The sequence below is a fragment of the Vanessa cardui genome, chromosome Z (assembly GCF_905220365.1).
Source record: "Vanessa cardui chromosome Z, ilVanCard2.1, whole genome shotgun sequence".
Classification (NCBI taxonomy): domain Eukaryota; kingdom Metazoa; phylum Arthropoda; class Insecta; order Lepidoptera; family Nymphalidae; genus Vanessa; species Vanessa cardui.
Genome location: NC_061154.1, coordinates 13,820,281 through 13,837,257, shown reverse-complemented (window position 1 = coordinate 13,837,257; position 16,977 = coordinate 13,820,281). Strand labels below are relative to the sequence as shown.

Below are 16,977 nucleotides of genomic sequence, written 5' to 3'. Positions count from 1 at the left end.
CTTAGTCGCTTCGCTTATAATTTTTCGCGTGCTTAATTTCCCTTTTTTTATATAATCAAATTGCTGTTAAATATTTAAAGAGGTATCGTTTATCATGTTTTTTCATACACTGGCAACACTAAGTATTTGCGAATGCTAAAATTCGAACATAAATCGAATGTTTTAAGCCCCACGGTAAACAACAAAATATAAAATGTGTTTTTTCGTATTCATTTTATATTAACATTATTTTGCAATATTATTAAACATTGCCTGTAGGTAATTGTAATTTATTTTACTTCCATCTGTTTTAAATGATTTTATAAATACATTTAAAATAATATTATGTAGGTATAATACATAAAAATTAAAACCATTTACTGTTATTTGTGATTTCATTTTTTTATGAGTAGGTACATTCATTACTACCAAATTAAATACATCAAACGAAAATTTCACCATTTCTAGGGTCACTTGTGACTTAAGCGCATAGTTTTACTTAAATCTAAAGATGTCAGTTTCGGTAGTATTTCAATAAATTTTCAATCACCTGTATCTTGTTATTTTATTATTTATTCTTATTTAGATTTGATCATTGATATTTGTAAATTTATTTCTATTTAGTTACGCCTTATCGTCTCTCTCAGGCACCACAGTTCTTCATAAGTAATCACTTGTTTATAGAGCGATACTGTTCTGCCAAGCACAACAAACACCTGGACGCAAGGATATTTCTTGAGATCTCTTCTCTCCAAAGTGATTGTTAAGAGATCTTTGCGGTACCTCACCACGAGGCGAGGCAACAAAAATTACATTTAAAGAACACTAGGTACTAGCATTACAATAGCTTATCGCCCTGAATCCAGTTTCAACTTTTCACCGAATGAGAATCGAAGTGATTTCTTGACAAGCAGTGCTGATGTAATTTAATACCTCAATTGTTTCTAATTATTTTAATAATCAATGCAAAAAGTTTCATTTGGTTTGTAATAAATTTTTATAAGAAAAATTTGTAACGGCTTTACGAATTAGGTATATTCTTCAATTACAAGTCTTGGTTCTATTTGCAAAAGGTCAAAGTTAATTAAATGAACTCTCACTAATGATGTAACTCGAGACGAGATAGTATAACGTGAGTACGCCCGTTAGTTACTAAATTCTCCCCTATATGCGGCACTCTGTAAGCTTAATCCTCGTCTTTTATAAACGAACCATATATAAATTATATAGAAAAATGTTTACGTGTTATATAAACATAATTTACATTATTCAGTTTCCGCCAATGATGTTGTAGTAAACAGATATGTTATTAATATACGCGTAAAGTGAAGACTAGAAAACGTCCTAATTGGGACGTTTGCCTTTAGTCGTTTTACGTAGTAATACGTTATAATACATCATAATTACATGGTAATACGTTTTGCGTAATTAAAACATCTAGTTATCCCTTTTAATTATTGTTTTTATCAAGCTATTCTTTTTACTTTTAACGAATTGTAAAAATAAATTAAAATAAACGGTCCCCGGCGCGGCACACTTTTTCTGTTGTTTAGTATGGATATAACATATCTGTTTATTAGAATATCATTGGTTTCCGCCCTTATTATTTTAACAAATTTAGAACAAAAAACAAAAACCATCCATATAACCTAGCACTATTGTCATTTTCAACCGACTTCAAAAAGGTGGAGGTTATCAATTCGTCTGTATTTTTTTTAAACGTAAACAAGGAACTAATCCATTAAATATGACCCAATATTTTTCTAGCCTAAAACATAATTATACTCTGTAATACATGTACTTTATCTCAGAATACGAAGTAAAAGGAGGTGGAATCTTTCGGTTTATATGGTTTCCTTTACACAAGAAGTGCAGGTAGACTTTTCTGTCACGATTAATGCCACAATAAAAGGGGCTTTTGCCTCAGTCAACATCCCTACTCAGCCTCGTAAAATTAGTCGTGATGATGGTAAGATGGCCTCGCATTGTTTCCCTCTGTGTGGCACGCTACATGCTTCGACACGCTGACTCCGACTCATAATTGAGACCCGTTTTTAAATACAAATTTTAGTATTAACCTTTCATATAACTTACAATAAACGTGTCCATTTCCCACAGCTAGGCTAAGTCCTCCGCTCCCTTTGAGGAGAATCTTTGTTTCATTCCACAGCGCCGCTGCAATTGATAGGCACACATGTGGTAAAATATCGTTGAAATTAAACACATGCAGGTGTCCACACGATGTTTTCCTTCAACACCTTCCAGTGGGGACGCAAGATCTGACGTTAATTCGGGCAAGGTACATTTTGTGAGGCCTTTTAATTTTTTTTTTATTATTTGACAACAACACTCTACTCTCGTTACACTACAGTAATCTCTGATCCCAATGTGATTTTTTGGATGTACTGAATGTCTTACTTTTTCCAATTTATTGGAAGTAAATGGAATAAATGGAATATAAAAAGTAAAAGGAATATCTTTGCAAGCGTCGCAGGGTGTGTACTATTAATGACTTTTTTGGGCTTTATTAACATATTTGGAAATGTTTCGGTCAAAATAAAATAAGACGTTGAATGAGTGGAATACTGGAAGATCTCATTAATTATGTTAATCAATCAATCAGCCCATTTCCGTCCACTGCTGGACATAGGCATCACCAATTGCGCCACTGAGATCGATCTTGGGGTACTCGCATCCAGCTTTAATTATGTGTTACTAACTTAAGTCAATGAGCAAACTATAATATCATTTAATAATAGATATTTGTTATATTGGCATTTTATTCAAAGTATACCAACGGAATATTAGGATTATTCACTGTTATTAGTAAGTAAAAAATACATTTTGTAACGTTTTATTTCAACGAAGTTCAACTATAATATATATACCAAACATAATTTCAAATACTAACTTTGTATAAAATAAAATACAACAAAATTAAATTACATTTTATTAAACCAACAAATGTTAAATAGCAAAAAGCCTTTTTAATAGTGTGCCATCTAGCTAATCAAGCTCAGAATTTCATTTCAAAAGAAAACAAAAGCGGGTGTAGAGAACTAAAAATCCTCAATAATTTCTCATACTATATTCGATACTATTATTCTTACAAACAAAACAACAATAAAAATCTACATTTCCGGTTGAGGACTGGGTTTCGCTGAAGGCGCTCCGATTGGTCCGCTGTCATCGGCCTTTGCTGAATTTTCCATACTCCTCAAATTGTTCTCAAATTCAATGGGATCGATGAATTTCTTCCTAGGATACGGCGGAGGGCCCAGAATACGTTCAACGTCTTTGAAGTCAAGCGTCTCCTTCTTTATCAACTCTTCGGCAAGCTATAAATGATTATTCAAATTAAAATTTATATTGACTTTCGTAAGTAACACACGAGTACATTAAAATTGCTAAAAATAAGGTAAATAAGAAAGAAACAGTGAAAGAAAGAAAGAAAGAAAAGAATGTTTATTAGGACACGACACAATTATAAAAAGAACAAAAAATTTGAAAACTTAAAAAAACAACAATACAAACAATTGATGAGGATAAAATAAAAAAAATGTGCATATATAAATACTAATCGAACATTTTTTCGATAAACATGACATGTATGACAAATATATCTTTTAATATAATTTTTTTTGATGAGGGTTGTTAGTTAGGAATAAAAATAGTCCTATTTTTGCTTACAACTGCTAAACAGTTACTTGGCAAACACAAACACTGGTCTGCTCACTTACTCTCAAAGACACCATACTCTATATACAAATTAAAAATCTTACCATTTTAAGTTTGTCCTGATTTTGCCTCAGCACTTCTTCGGTTCTATAATAAGCTTTTGCGATTAGTTTCTTCGATTCCATATCGATAAGATTTTTCAGGGCTCTGCTGAAGGGACTCTTCTCCCGATCCTTGAGGTCCGGGAACGAGACCAAACCCACGCTCGGAGACATCCCGAAGACACGGACCTGGAAACAAATAATTGAAAGAATAATAAAATCAATACAGTCTTCTTGGTATATACCAACACACACGGCTATATTATACTTAAATATTAAGCACGCTATCTTCATTCACTGTCATCCCTACTCAGTAATTTTTATTTTTTTATTCTTTATTTAAGTAAGGGACTTTAATTTATAAAAAATATGTCAGTCACATTGTTCTCTTACAATTTGTCTTATCAACACAACAATGTAAATACAACTTATATCTAAAAATTACATGACTGTTGATTAAATTAATCTTAAATTATCTTTTAGAGAGGCTGCATGTGTGCCAGAACTATATCATAAATATATTTAGCCGATAATGTGACAAATGTTCTTGTACTCTCATTGTGAGCTCCGAGCAACATAGATATGTTATTGTGAAAATTTTAATTTTATATAGTATTGTTGGAATAAAGAAGCAACATCTGCGTCAAGTCACACAACTTCCCTTTAAAAAAAGAAAGGCGGGAGATTCGTAGTTGACACATTGAGATCGCGAATATAATTATTACGGTGTAATGTGATTATTGATGGTTATTTGTGTTGTAGACTAAATGTTTTTCTATTGTGATACTTTGATTGTTATTTTAAATTAAAGATAATTGTTTTAGAGGTTAACCTACTTCCTACTTCTGGTTCTAAAAGTATATATTATAGGTGATAAGTTGTCAACATCGCTTCTAGACATTAATGTTGTGAGAAAAATCGGCCATTCCTTAGGTACATAAGCAATGGGCAACCTACTGTGTCAGTAGGTACACTAGCTCACTTAGCCTTCAAACAGATATACAACAAAATATGTTTTATCTGGCTTATTGAGACTTTAAGAATGGCTTGATCTATTGTTATTTAACTCAAATTATAGTAGACTAGCGACCCGCCCTGGCTTCACAAGGGTGCAATACTGATACTAAATATACTACAGACATCACATTAGAAACTTCTAAATTTATCAGTATTTATTTACTATATTGGTAAAGGTAAAGGTTGTCTGGAAGAAATGGCTTATAAGCCATAAGACCGTCTTTTGCTTGGCCAATTTTGTTTTAAATTAAAATATATTTTGTTTCTTTATGTATATTTGGTGTGCAATAAAGAGTTAAATAAATAAATATATTGTCTATGTACTACATACAAAAACTTTCCTCTCGAATCACTCTATCTATTTAAAAAAATGTCATAAAGATTTAAGCATACATAGGGACAGACATCAGTAAGCTACTTTGTATGTATGTAATGATTAATTAATTAAGAAAGTAACAAAGTTTCTATTCATATAGTTAATTATGATTTGTTTTTATAGTATAGGTTGGCGGACGAGCATATGGGCCACCTGATGGTAAGTGGTCAACATCACCCATAGACAATGACGCTGTAAGAAATATTAACTATTCCTTACATCGCCAATGTGCCGCCAACCTTGGGAACTAAGATGTTATGTCACTTGTGCCTATGTATATAAATTACACTGGCTCACTCACCCTTCAAACCGGAACACAACAATACTGCGTACTGTTATAGTAGAATAACTGATGAGTGGGTGGTACCTACCCAGACGGGCCTGCACAAAGCCCTACCACCAAGTAAAAGTAATGATATGATGATGTAAGGATGAGTAATGATATACTTAATAATAGTAGTATATACCTGAGCATATGCGATCTTGGTGACTTTCTCTAAGTCGTTCTGTGCGCCCGTTGTTATCGAGTTGAAAGTAATTGCCTCGGCCGCCCGTCCTCCAAGCGCCATACACATGCGGTCAAAGAGCTACGGGAACATACAACATGATAAATTTAAAAGTTAATTTTCTTATTCAAACTAGTTTGAAGTCTTGTAACTATTACAAACTTTGCCAACGATGCGATGTTCTAACCTTGCATGATTATTCCGCCTTCAATGGGAAGGGCGTTCATTGGGTTTATATTGATATTGTAACTCAAGTAATAATCGTTGATTAAGCATGGGAGACCAAATAGAGTGAATATATGCATGTTAAATGTATATCAAAATCATCGCCAATTGTAAAACTTTTTTTTTAATATATAGGACATAAGTTTACTGTCTCTTGCGTTTTTTTTTATCTAGATTTCATATTCGTACTTGCCTTCTATATGATTTTAAGATATTTTAAATATAAAACATGTCATGATAAATTTACAACAAGTGACAAATCTAGTATTTATTTATCAGAGGTAATTATTGTTAACATTTAATAAGAACAACAACAAAACATCAGCTATGATATGACAATCGTCGATTACCGTATGTTTGTTTAAAATCAAAAAACAAATGAATAAATAAACAAAATGATTTTTAATCTCACCTCTTCCTTCGAGTACAACTTTTGATCGGAGGTGGTGTACTGAGCGAACCCGAGAGCTTTGTTAGTACGAGGTACGATCGTGACCTTGAGGAGTGCGTCCGTGTGTTCCAGCAGCCAGCCGACCAGGGCGTGACCGGACTCGTGGTACGCAACTATCTTCTTCTCCGCTGGCGACATCGCATGGCTACGTTTCTCCGTACCACCTGATGACAATATCATAAGAAAAAATTACAGATTAATATATATATGTCGGATTGACAGCGACATCAGTACGATCGTCAGGCATCATAGGGGCGTATTACTAGGGTGATCGAGCAAAGAGGAAACCGCGAATACAGGAACACGTTTATTCTACGTTTAAAGTACTTAATACACTTATTCAGTAAAACACTGTATCACACTTGGCAACGAAGCGAATGACAGTTCCTAGGATGGAGGTACTGGTCTTCACGAGAGCGGAATCGTAAGTGAGTCGTCTCTGAGCGCCTCCACCGGGTAGGCTCCGTCGTAGCGCGAAGTTAGTCGCGTCGTGACGTCACGATAGTGCAGCCGCGTCGTGACGTCACGACAGTGCTGCCGCCTCGCGGGATTCGTGCCGCGCTTCGTTACGCTAAGGAATTCATGACCGTCTCCGACATATACATCTAGCTGTCGCACGCGGCTTCGCTAGCTTTTAAAGCAAATATCGTCAAATTCGGTTCATGGTTTAGCAGTTAAAGAGCTAAAGACAGACACACAGTTACATTCACATTTAAATTAGTAGTATAGATTCTTTTTGACAGAAAAGTTCATGATTTCATACGCTATTTCTATAATTAGTATAGTAATACACGAATTAGATATAGCATCGGAAAAAGCAATGGAATGAAAATAAAACCGATTACTGCCGATTTACACAATCAATAGAAATAGCTCCCTATCGCGCCATTCGATGCTATTCGTCGCTATAGATTCACGCGTCAGAAAAAACAAGTGCAGACGCGTCAAATTGACGAATATATTCGGTCATATGATATTACAAGTTATTACGTTTGTGCAAAAATCATATTCGCATGAGAAATAAATATTGATAATTTGGGATGGCGTACTTAATTCGGATGTGATCGGTTTTTACGAATTTTGCCGATGCGACATCTAAGTTGTGTTGTACTAGTAGATGTCGCGCGCGGCTTCGCTCGCTTTTAAAGGAGTCCTTCGTTGAAGTTCAAGTTTGCTTCATAACAAATATCGTCAAATTCGGTTCATGGTTTGGCAGTTAAAGAACTACAGACAGACATACAGACATAGTTACTTTCACATTTATAATAGTAGTATAGATTATTTTTGACAGAAAAGTTTCATATGCTATTTCTATAATTAGTAACTTATACTGAAATATTTACATTTCCTTATATACATATACGTACAAACGATACATATACCAAAATAACATTTTTAACAATTTTTGTCTGTCTGTTTGTTCCGGGTAATCTCTGGAACGGCTGAACCGATTCTGACGAGACTTTTACTGGCAGATAACTTATATAATAAGGAGTAACTTAGGCTACAATAACATTTTTTTGTAAAATTCAAACACATGCACGGTCGCGGGTATAGCTAGTGGAATATATATTAGCAACGTACCAACAACTCTTTCGACGGCGTATTCCAGGTCGGCCGCTTTGACGATGTTCTGCTTGTATCTCGCAGCGTGTAGCGCCGCTTCGTTGCACACATTCGCTATATCCGCACCACTGAAGCCGGGCGTCAAATACGCCAGTCTGTAATTAAAGTAATACTAGTGAGTCTCCAGTTTTTTTCCGCTATACGTCTAATTTTAAATGTCTGTTAAATAACAACAATTTCGTTTTAATTCGTAATCAATAATTCCCTTTATTTTTCTGCACATCTAAGGATATAACTCTGCAAAATGAGACCAAAATCAATTTTTAACTTGTAGCTATCGAGCCATAATCTAAATAATATAAAAAAAATAATAGAAATAAATTGATTTACCAGAATGACACCAAACCGAATTATATGCAAAATTCTCGACTTCATAATAAATAAAATCTAAAACTACAGGACTTTTTATGTACCTATTAAATCTCGTCAGAGGTAAAAGCATGTCTAATTTCATAAAATATTGTAAATTATGTATGTATGTACTCCAAACTCTTCTCAAAATCAAAAGGAGGCCTTACTTCAGCAGTTGGTCATACAGATTACTCCTTATAATATCACATATGTTTATCAATGAAATATTACCGTTTAACATAGTATGCCGGCAATTTCTCCAAAACGATATTCTTCAGATGCCTCTCGAATATTTCCTCTCGTTCTTGTAGAGTCGGCAGATCGATGAGTATGTGCCTGTCGAAACGACCGGGTCGAAGCAAGGCCTGCAAGGGAAAATTTAATGTTATTTTTATAAAAAATTTCATTACATTCTACATCAAACCTTAATTAAGATACAATAGGCTATTTGACAATGCGAAAAATAAGTTGTGAATTATTGTAATCAGTGTATATTATGAGTTTAAAAATAGTTATTTATTAACGAAACTTGAAAATAATACATAATTTATTTAAAAATCAATAAATAAAAATGCATTTTTTCAAACGTTTGTCACGTGACACAAAACGCTCCTGATTGGCCGGGCTAATGATGAAGTCACTTTCTTGTAAACTTTGCTTTTCTACTATATGTACCACAGATTAAAATACAGCAAAGTGACGTCACCGAACCCATTGCAGCGCCATATCGTCCAAGTATCGTTTTCGCACGTTATTTAAATATGGAATTTTTAATATGATATTTTTCGGCAAATATGTACTAGAAATAAACAAATCAACTTTTACTGGGTTCCTTAACATCTACTAAATAATATAGAATGGATTTTAAAAACCAGTCAAATAGCCTATTAGATACGAACCACATATATTTTTTATAGAATAGGTTGGCGGACGAGGATATGGGCCACCTGATGGTATTTGGTCGAAATCACCCATAGGCAATGACGCTGTAAGAAATATTAACTATTCCTTACACCGTCAATGCGCCATCAACCTTGAGAACTAAGATGCTATGTCCCTTGTGCCTGTAGCTACACTGGCTCACTCACCCTTCAAACCGGAACACAACAAGACTGCGTACTATTGTTTAGCGATAGAATAATATTGTACAAGGATTTAAGTATTTTTTTTTAAATAAATTAATTTAAAGTGTGATTCCTTGGATAGATATACACAACGCTGATGGTATTTAGTGAGCTTTACATAGGTCACAAGTCAAGCAATAGTGACATTTTCCTTTAGTGAATTGTTATAACACTTGTTCAACAACAACAACAACAACAGCCTGTAAATTCTCACTGCTGGGCTAAAGGCCTCCTCTCCCTTTGAGGAGAAGGTTTGGAACATATTCCACCACGCTGTTCAAATGCGGGTTGGTGGAATACACGTGTGGCAGAACTTCTATGAAATTTGTCACATGCAGGTTTCCTCACGATGTTTTCCTTCACCGCCGAGCACGAGATGAATTATAAAGACAAATTAAGCACATGAATCAGCGGTGCTTGACTGGGTTTGAACCCGCCATCATCGGTTAAGATGCACGCGTTGTAACCACTGGGCCATCTCGACTCTTAACACTTGTTCACTCAACTTTAAACTAATAGTGAGCCAGTGAGTGAACACCATTCGAAAATTGAACCAGAAATCATTAGAACACTAAAATTCAAACTGTGATAAAAGATCTCCGGTGAAGAAACAAAATTGTAATCACCTTATCAAGAACATCAGCTCTATTCGTAGAAGCCAGTACTACGACTCCTTCGCGACTCTTCATACCATCCATTTCCACCAGAAGTTGGTTCAGGGTTTGTTCTCCCTCCCCACCACCTGGACCGAAGGAGGAAGCGCCAGTGGATCGAGCCCTACCAACTGCATCCATCTCGTCAATATAGATGATACAAGGAGCTCTAGCACTGGCCTCTTTGAATAAGTCCCTAGAAAAAAAAAAAAAGTTCTCAATAACATATTACAGAGTATTAGCTACCCATTTTCTTCGCACATGCAGAATAAGTCCTTTAAATACCCCAATTATTCTATGTATTCTAACCCAAAACAAAAACACTTACTATTAGTTGGGTTTATTAATTTGAAGGACGAGTGAGCCAGTGTAACAGGCATAAGAGAGATAACATTTTTCCAAGATTGGTGACAATGTAATTAATATGTAATTACTTTTTATAAGTAATGCATTCAATATTTCTTCAATAGGAACAAGATTATATTTCGGTTTTAACTTTCAAGCTACGGTAGAAATAACACCCACTGTTTGGGTTTATTACTGATTCCGGATTAGAAACATTGAATACATTACTTATATAAAGTAATTACATAATAGAGTTCGGAACATTCCTTGACGTAAATTTTTCAGGCCTTCAGCTGTGTTGGGAGAAGTTTTTAGTGGAGATTTTTATGAAAAATGTCAAGTGCTGCAAATTTGATACTTCTTTGGTATGGTGGACATACAAAATATTAACAATTGGTCTTTTAAAAACCCTCGAGATATGCCAGTGTCTTATATCGAATTGAAATTGTTCAAATTTAACAAGACGGTTTACCTGACTCTTGCTGCCCCGAGTCCACCAATCATTTCAATGAATTCTGAACCGTTCATAGAAAGGAATGGTACATTAGATTCAGTGGCCACTGCCTTAGCTAGCAGCGTCTTACCACAGCCCGGAGGCCCAAGTAGTAGAGCCCCTCTTGGTACCTAGAACATAAAGGTCAGTTTATACTGATTACCTATTGAATGTAAGAAATGAAGAGGTTCTTAAATAAATTAAACAAGGAGTAATTAAATTATTTTTACCTTACAAACTGAAAATTTTTCCTTACTAATTTAAAATAAAATATTTATAGATACATTAAGAAAAATAAATTACTTGCTTTTGTTTAATAGTTACATTTTTTCATAATTTAAATGTACAGCTTGTACAAGATTTGGATGACAAAGACAAAATACACATATACATAACATGTGTATATGTTGATCCTACTAATCTACCTTTTTTCTATGGTAATATTTATAAATAAAATTCTATGCTTACCTTAGGCCCAAGACTCTTGTAATGCTCGGGTCGTTTCAAATAGTCCACAAACTCCATAACCTCGATTTTAGCTTCCTTTAGACCAGCTACATCCTCAAACTTCACTCCTTTGCCTTGCCCGCTCATAGAGTCCACGAGGGTAAACTTTGCACGTCTTAACTGGCTCTGTAAATTAGGCATACATGGTAATACTGTTAATAAAGTAATTGCACACAGAAAAAATTAACATTATAAACTGATATTAAAACTATAATTAGCAATACTAAGGTAGACCCGGCAACGCCGTACTACATTTAGGAAATATCTTTTACAAACAATGTTTTAAAATTTCATATTTGAAGAATATTACAGCACGAAATATCTCTTACATTTCTTAAAACCACTGATATAGATTAGTATGCAAATTATTTAAAAAATAATATTAACTTTTCCAATATTTCAAAAATACACAGTTAATTATACTTAGTGGAAATTACACTGCTGTGTTTCTATACTATATATATAGTATGATTGTAACGTTACAAAATTAGACGGTACTTACAAATCCGCCTAAATTAATATTCATCTTCATTGTCTTCGTAGAATACAAGAATGATAATATCACAGCCGCAATCAGCAGTGTAGTGAAGATTTTACCAGCAACGCTGCCGTTTCTGTCGTAAATTACGCGAACACCTGTATTACATAATTTATTTAGTAATGTATTTTTTATTTTTATTTCTCTATTCAATTACGAGACTATTATATGTATATATTATACAATATATTGTATATTCATAAAAGTGTCATTATACAATATACACTGAAACCTGCTTCAGTGAAACTTCAAGGGACCTGCAATGTTGTTTCACTTATAGAGGTATTTCACTAACCCAGTGTCGCAGATACCCAGGTATAAATAAATATCTGTCTCAGATAGAGAGGTGCGCTTTGACATTTTGCAAAAAAATACCTTTATGGTAGTAAAGCAAAACTAAAACTTGGAGTAATTGATACTTCAAATGGCATACATAGTTAAGTGCGGAATTTGCGAGTAGAAAAAGAATAAGTTAGTAAAAATACAAAATAATATTATATCAGTTACAGAAGTTTATGCATAAAAAAATCACGTGCTGTCTCATTTGTAGAGCTTATTGTAATGATAAATCAAAATAAAAAATCCCAGTTATAGAGGTGTGCTTCATCCCACTAACAGAGGTAATTCGATGCCAAAGTTATGGGACCGCAGCATGAGTTCCAGTAATGGAGGTATTTCACTTATCCAGGTCCCAGTTAATGAAATTTCACTGTACTAGTATTCTACTCCAATATGCTTTTCTAATAATATTTATTTTTGAATGAGTTTTTTTTAATCATTCAAATCCAAACGAAAGCAATATAGGAAATATATTTTATCCTGATGACACCAAAGTTGGTGCATCTATAACTATTAAAAAATTATACAAGTATAGTAAAATAACAATATCACGATTTTATAATTAAAACACTAAATGTATATTAATATTAACACTTGTGGTTATTTTTTTTTTATTTTATTCCTCACCTTCTTTAACGCCAATACTTTTTTCAGTCTCACGCAGTTTCTCTTCGAAACGGTGTATATTGCCGACGTTCATGTGATAGACCCGGTGAGTTGTCTGTAATGATAATGACAAAATACAATTTATATTTGTATTCTATGATTTGTTTTGAAGTCATTAATTTCATTTATTACCGTAAAAGGTTCGTTATGCTTTTCACTTTTAAAAAAAAATAAGTGTGTTGTTGATTATAGGCAAAAGTCAAACCCGCAGAATGATACAATGAATCAAACCATCAAATTTGCAAAAAACTTATACTCTTATTAATAATCTTAATACTTTTAATTTATATAATCTTTGTATTTATCTATTCATTATTATAATATAAATGAAATACTTTAATGATTTCATACCTTCTTTCCTTTAATAATGGCGCCTTCATATAAGATAATGGTAACAATTTCTAAATCTGGTCGGACTATTATTTCTTCCACTTCACCTTTTGATAACATTGAATAGACAAACTCGTTCCATGACACGTACCGTATGAGCTGAATGGAAGAAACATACTTTTTAAAACATGCTAATAAATTTTATAAACTGCAAGGCAAACAATATAATAGTAAACATATTAAAAAATAACAAGATATATATAAGAAAAGAAAAAAAATTTCGCCTTGGCATAATTTATTGCAATCAGCATTATAAATGAACATTATTCCTTTATAATTTATATAAAACTTCGCTTTTCTTAGATAATAATATGTTAAAGCATATATTCATAAAAAATAATTAAAAAATAGGACAGGCACTAAAACACATTAAACTGAATCATATTATTATTGTGTAATCTTGAATAAAGTACTCTTAATATATTTGGCAACTTAACTTTAATAAGATAGGTCTTAAAATTTTTCATTTTGAGTAAGCACATACTGTTTACAATTTACTTTCAGAAGAAACTATGTAGCAAAGACTTCTGACTTCTAGATAAAATTAGTGACCAGGATATGGATAAAATCTGATGCTATTTACAAACAAGTTGATTTATAATTGAGAAATCTGAATCTTTGCATAACAAGTTTACTCTAAACTATTTCTTATTTTGACATCTTAGTAAATATATATAATATGACATCAAACAGAAAATGTAATTAATTAATAGATTACTTAATTCATTTATAATCATTTTGTAAATTCTCTATAGACTATTGATACAAGTAAGAAGGCTTTGCAAATAAAGTATTAAAGTCACATAGGATATCTGACAGAGCATGAAAGAGGATAAAATATAACTTCGCAAATAGCAGTAGTTAAAAGTAAAGTCAAATTATTTAAATTTGTTTCAATAACAAGAACTTGTATTATATATTAGTATTATCAATTTTATTAAAAAAAAATATTAGAATAAATAGCCAAAGATTAACTAGAAAGACATTAATTTTGTCTTAATGGATTCAGAATATTTATATACTTATAAACCAATTGATGTTCTATATATTTTAGGCTTTTAAAATATGATAGATATAGATAAGCAAAAACAGTCATAGGTATGCAAGTATAAAACATGTTTGTGGGAAAATGCAACTCATACACATAGCTGGCTAAACATTAAAGAAAGGAAAACTAAAACAGTGTCAAAGTTTATTAGCTTAGCTAAGTTAGATATATCGCATAGCCAGACTTTTGATGTTATATAACATAGTCTTATTTTTACCAAAGAAATGGCAAGCTTGATATTAAATTTATGTGCAACATATGTAACACTAATATTTAAAAAATATGTTTTTTTTTGGATGCAGTTATTTTGGCAAATAAATATCTATCTATCTCTATATATCTATATCTATATCTATCTAAATATCTAAGAAAAATATACAATGTACATAACAACTGAGTGCTAAATTATATTTATATTACATTTTCTTAAACAATAAATAGCAAAACTAGACCTTAATTAAGCATATGCCTCAGCTGGGAATCACTTATAAAAGGAAAGTTATAAATTTAAATAAAATGTTGACTCAACACACACAAATATTTATAAATAATTTAGTTTTACCTCATTTTGTGTATTATCTCCAGGAACAAGGAATGAACTTAGAATAATAAGTGTGAATGTTGTCAGCATCCAAAATAATGCTTTCATTACAAGTGATGGTATATTAGCATTTTCATTTTCCTTCTTCTTCTGGTCCTTTAAAAAAAACATAAATTTAATAAATAAATATTATGATATAACATCCTATCAGTATTGAGAAATTAATTATAACTTCTGAGCACCTTATCTTTATTTTCCTGGTTGTTATTTGATGAGCTTGTATGAAGATTTCTAACATTTGTGCTATTAATAATTGAGCTTAGGTCGGGTAGATTTGATCTTCTTAATAAAGATGAGGCCGCTTTAAATTCTGCATTGAACTGTCTTAATTGCTGCAATAAAAAACAAGCAGTTTCAGATTATTTGTGTATTAATTTATTCCATTTCATAGCAATTATAAAGATAAAAAAAATAATAAATAAAATATTGATATATGAATCATAGCTCAAAAATATCAAAACTTGATTGCATAACATTTAAACTAATGTGTGAATTTTAACGTATCTACGAATTGGTTAAATATTTCAATTATATTTAACTAATGTAGTCAAAAATTTATTGCGCAATTTGGTAAAAAATTAAGATATATGAAAAGTCAACATTAAAACTATACTTACTGGGTGTCTGGATTTATTCGTTATGTTGTGCAACACTGATAATGATTTACACAAATTAACAAAATTTGCTGAACATTGTTTATTAACCTCCGTTTCGACAACTCCATTTTTTCTCAATTGTATTTTTGACTGAACTTTTAATGCCGATAATTTCGGAAGGCGTTTTATTGATAGCATTTAAAATATAGTATGCTCGAATTTACAGGGAAAACAATTAATTTATGAAATTGTAACTGATTCTATCATATTGTTTTGTTTTTCTCATACATACACTACTCTCTCAGTAATGTTGAATAATATACTGTAATTAGGTAGGTATCTAAAAAATAAAACTTTTATTTTTGGCATTGGCATATGGCGTGGAACTGCTGTCTGTGTCTATACAGACTCACAGAGTATAAAACTGCTAGTCAATCTATAGAATGCATAGATAATAAATAATAAATGGTACCTACACTATACTTCCAAAATTTCTTAACAACATACTGGGTATAATAACAGTAAGGATATATACAATACACCCTACCGTTTTAAAGCGATTCGATTGACGATTAAGTGAATGAAACTTATTCAATAAATTGCAAAGGAAACTATAAAAGCCACAACATCAATGAAGCTTGTTCATCATTTTTAAGCTTGAGGAGCACAAGAAATGCCTCTGACTACTTTGTTTATAGTTAGTAGCTGTTTATTCTGTACGATAGTCTCCTTTTTGGTTTTAATAAAAACGCAATCCTTTGTTTACTCTTTGCTAATAATAAAAATTATCATGTCATGATCACCTACCACTAAGAAGGAAAAATGGTTCTTGACAAATTTTCATAACCAGCGATTAAAAAAAAATACTATAGCTGTGTAGATAATTTGTTTCTTACAAAGAGTATAGTAAACAAAATATAGTACGCACATTCATGTGCGTACTATATTTTGTTTTGAATTGACTGAATATGTGTAAGGAATAATATGTAATTATAAAAAGATATTTTAAGGTTCTATTGATTGATATTTAAATAACTTCCATCGAACACATTTATTTGATTAAAATACAACCATATACATCATAAATTTAAATTTGTCTACATAATTTTCAAAATCGACACATTTTACTTATTCTGTATGACATACATAACAATGCTAGTGATTATTAACATATATTTTTAAACTATTCTACTGAACAGCTACTAGGAAAATTACTACTGCACTATTAGATTAATCCATGTCAGTGCCTACTATTTCTATTTTTTTGAAAATATTATTTTATAAATACCAAGTTGAGTCAAAAATCATAATCAAAGTATACTTTACTCAAGTGGGCTTTTACAAGCACTTTTGAATCGTCATTTAAC

At 32.0% G+C, this 16,977-nt stretch overlaps 1 protein-coding gene across 1 annotated transcript; it reads right to left on the bottom strand.

Moving 5' to 3' along the window:
- Positions 1-3,052: 3,052 nt before the first annotated feature.
- On the bottom strand, positions 3,053-16,006 carry LOC124543074 (paraplegin). Its single transcript, XM_047121107.1, has 15 exons — positions 15,632-16,006; positions 15,197-15,346; positions 14,976-15,110; positions 13,327-13,464; positions 12,937-13,030; positions 11,935-12,068; positions 11,394-11,558; positions 10,905-11,056; positions 10,061-10,283; positions 8,542-8,675; positions 7,918-8,054; positions 6,295-6,497; positions 5,619-5,738; positions 3,762-3,947; positions 3,053-3,317 (listed from the first exon to the last, which is right to left on the bottom strand). Exons 1-15 carry the CDS (start codon positions 15,806-15,808, stop codon positions 3,111-3,113), a joined length of 2,355 nt encoding a protein of 784 aa, XP_046977063.1. The 5' UTR covers positions 15,809-16,006; the 3' UTR covers positions 3,053-3,110.
- Between the last annotated feature and the right edge of the window lie 971 nt (positions 16,007-16,977).